The sequence below is a fragment of the Octopus bimaculoides genome, chromosome 4 (genome assembly GCF_001194135.2).
Source record: "Octopus bimaculoides isolate UCB-OBI-ISO-001 chromosome 4, ASM119413v2, whole genome shotgun sequence".
Lineage (NCBI taxonomy): Eukaryota > Metazoa > Mollusca > Cephalopoda > Octopoda > Octopodidae > Octopus > Octopus bimaculoides.
The window spans coordinates 39,503,485-39,507,378 of record NC_068984.1 but is presented as its reverse complement, the minus strand read 5'-3'; the positions used below and the strand labels follow the sequence as shown (position 1 = coordinate 39,507,378).

Here is a 3,894-nt window from a genome sequence, read left to right as displayed (position 1 = left end):
GAACGTGATCTTTAAGATCAGGGTGGCGTGTGGTATGACGTCAGTGTCTGGGGAGGCTGACCAGAAGAGGAAAAAGGGCAGAGGGAGCCTCAATCTGGATTCGTGCCCTTTTTCGAACGGGGTTGTGGTCAGGACAAGATGTGTTAAGTGGCGGTCTAGGTTTAGGAGAAGCAGCTGCTATTCCTGGTGTTCTTTGGGTCGGGGCAAGCTTCAAGGATCAGATACCGCAAGACAGACTCGCAGTCGACGAAAGGAAAACCGAGGTAAGGCGATTACATCTATTCGCACGCATACACCACAGAAAACTTCTACACTGGATTGAATATTCCCTGGTGAACAGAACATATGTTGTGGTCGATGGAGTCAAGCCCAGCAAAAGTCACCAGTGGTGTCCCTCAGGGGTCTGTTTTGGGCCCACTTCTCTATAATTTGTATAACCGACCTTCCCAACGTCATAAAACACAGCAAAGTGAAAATATTTGCTGATGATACTAAGCTCCAGAAAATCATCAATGAAGAAGAAGACTGAACTCAAATCCAGTCTGATCTATATGCCGTGAGTCAATGGGCAGACAAAAACAAAATGTAACTAAACGAGGGATAATTTGAGCTGATGCATTTTGGAAAAAAGACTATGCTTAAACAACCATGCTCTCTTCCTTTAGGGTAACTTCTCACAGCATCTAATAATATCAGAGACCTAGGAGTAATTGCTGATAACAATCTCAGTTGGAGTGCCCACATCAACAATAATATGAATTGAGAGAGAGAAATTCATACCTAGCATGTAGGAAAATTTGTTGTCCATGTGAATTCCAGAGAAAATTCCGGATAAAATTTTCTTCTGTTTACATGCAAGAAGAAAATTCCCTTGGGAGGCTGTGTCTTCAAAGGTCCAAGTTGTAAATTCAGTTACAACACGAAAAAAAATATGATGTGCGATTCTCACATGAAAATGGCGCAAATTGTTTTTTGGTAGTGAAGACAATATGGCGACAAGAGATACTTCAGTAGTATCTGAAATGTAAATGTGCATTTTACTGCTATTTTCAGCAAGTAGAGGACGCTGTGTAAGAATGAACTGACGTCTCGTGAAACATGAAAAAAACTGCCAAGAAGTTGTTAGGATGAAATAACTGTGAAGTTTTTTGTGTACAAAACCACAAAGGTCTCAGCTACAAAGAAGTCTTTAGTTATAGGCTCTGGAAGACATTGACAAAATGAAAAACTTTAACATAGAAAAATTTTTCTTAGCTTTTCACTTGTGATGGATGAGAATGTAGAGGTAATCCTGAATTCGAACATCGCGAAGCATACAAATTCAATGGCTGTTGAAACGAAGGCTGTAGATCTTTTAGGAATGTGTTTCTAAGTCGGGTCAGTGTTCCACATCAGGTCACCATTTTAGATGGTGGTATTGTCAGGTTGTGGAGCCATCTAATGATGACTCAGTTCAGAAGGCTGTAATATAATTTAATAAAGGAACACGGTACAATGAATTCATAGAATGAGGCTGTAACTTTAAATACCTTTACTAGAGGTCTCAAACATATACAGTTGAACACTAAAGGAAAGAGTTTGATGAATGGAGTACATGTTCACCTTCCATGTTCTATCTCATGTCTGTTAGCTGGTGTGTGTTGTATGAGAGCCAACTAGGTTATGTTTTCACAGTCTGGTGTCTTGCCACAAAAAGAGGAAGTCCCAAGACACCTAACCACTCTTGGAAGTGTCAGCACCTAACCACTCTTGTGCCATCTAGTGCATGATTATTTAAACAGCCACTGTCAAGGGAGTTGACTGTGCCTACATGTCTATGAATAGCCTCCACTCACTAGGATCGTAATTTAAGCCAAGCTCTTTAAAGAATCCCGGTATGTCGTTACAATAACACAAGCTGCCATTCATTTCAAATTTTTCTATTAAACTATCTATACGGTTTTGAAATTTTGTAATGCTGATGTCTTAAGTTACCAAGTTTCTTTCCTTTAACCCAGAAGCCAGTAACTTGCTCTGCATTTTTGTTAATCTCAAATCCTGAACAAGATCGTTTAACTCATCCTGTGTTAGGAGTTTCAGTCTGGACTGTTCTGATGCAGGCACGTACAACTCACCTTGTTCACAATTCTCTTCTGATTCACTAGTATTGGATAAAACCATTTTTGCAGGTACTGCAGATATTAGAACGCTGGCCAAATGAGGTACAGGCCAAATGGCAGATTTCAGATTCAGATACATGCACTGACGACACACTCTTCATTGTTATACTTGTTAAGAAAATAAATTATATAATAGCATTTCCTATATTTAATGTATCGAATAGAAATAAATATATTTAGATAAATATATGCTAGGTTTAATGCAAATGAAAACACACCTTTAACATCTACAAGATAAAAATAGCAATCAGAATGGTGATCTTGTGATTCATGCTAAATCATTGGAATGCCAAACTGCATAATTCTTGACTTTCCCAAAGACCATTTTGAAAGACTATTGGTACATGTTGTGCAACAGATATGTGGTGCCCAACTTTTATCTTGGTCTCCTATCTTGACACCAATTTAAAAGTAATACGGTATTTTTTACCAATAGCATAATGTTTCTTGCATTCTTCTGGAATGTCACAGCACCACAGATATAAGAAAATCTTTTGGGTGACTTTTACACTGCCCTTTTGACATTTTAATGCAATTTTTATTTTAATTAAAGATCTAATTAAATATTTATAGGTATTTTATAGTTTTTTCCTCTGAAAATTAAAATTAAAAAAATACTCTAATATTAAAAAGCTGAATTACCATGAACTAGAGTCATCCTGTGAGAAATGGTTGCCATTTTCGTGATAAAACTACCCTAGAACTACACATAAAACTACCCTAGAACTACACATAAAACTACCCTAGAAAACGTTATTCTCATCTCTGTAGTCGAAATAATGTTCATTTTTGTTGTACAGTGTAATTAATGTTTCATTTATATAATTTATTTGAAATTCTCCACAAAATCATCTTTATAACAGCAGATGTTTGCAGAAAAAGAAGAATGTTGGGCTAAATGCTATACATAGTTTGGCTTGCTTTGTTTCTGACATTTCAAATCCAATAAAAATTTGCTTTGTTTTTCATTTCCCAATGGTTGTTAGAATAAGTAACTTTAATATACTGGAGTTTATTTAATGACCTGTACACACCCTCCCTCCCTCCACAAATGAGCATTAATTGTTTGCCTAGAATAAAAAAATGTTTTTTTTTCTCCATGTTTATTCCACAATGTAACCAATAACTAAGATACTTTTAATTTTCAGAAAATGGAAACAGAGTTAAAAAATGCCCATGAAAACTATGCTAATTTAAAAACAAAATGTGATTGTTTAAAAGCCAGGTAATGATAATAAATTTGATAAATCCTCTACTTTTTCATGTATATCTTCTTTTAAAATTTTACTTTAACTGATTTGGTTATATGAAATGTTGAAGAACATGTATGAACTGAACTAATTTATTGAACTGACAAAATAAAATAACTCATTCAATGAAAACAACATAACAGAGACCAGACATTGGCAGAAAAAGTAAATGATGTGGAATATAAAGAATTGGGGTTCATATTAATTTTGGATCTTTTTTAAAACGGGGGCCACATTTTTCATTAATGTTTTACGTAGTGTTTTTGGTACCGAAAGACTTTCAAACTTCGTATACTTATCTATTTTGTGTTATAGAACAGAAAAATATTTTTGTATTCGAATTTATTTCATGTAAAAAATTGTCTTATTTCGATAATTTCAACCAATCACTGACAAGTATTCAGTTGTTTACATTTACTCCTTTGGCTCATTAAGCGATGTAAAGCGTATTTAATCTCCATACCTTCGTTTTATTTGCTTTTTTC

General features: G+C 35.2%; 1 protein-coding gene across 1 annotated transcript in view; it reads left to right on the top strand.

Moving 5' to 3' along the window:
• LOC106879413 (coiled-coil domain-containing protein 13) overlaps nucleotides 1-3,894 on the top strand; it is an 84,781-nt gene that overhangs the window by 51,390 nt on the left and 29,497 nt on the right. Inside the window, exon 10 of the mRNA XM_014928969.2 lies at nucleotides 3,308-3,384. Within this exon, the coding sequence (XP_014784455.1) occupies nucleotides 3,308-3,384 (77 nt within the window). The remainder of the gene's footprint in view (nucleotides 1-3,307; nucleotides 3,385-3,894) is intronic.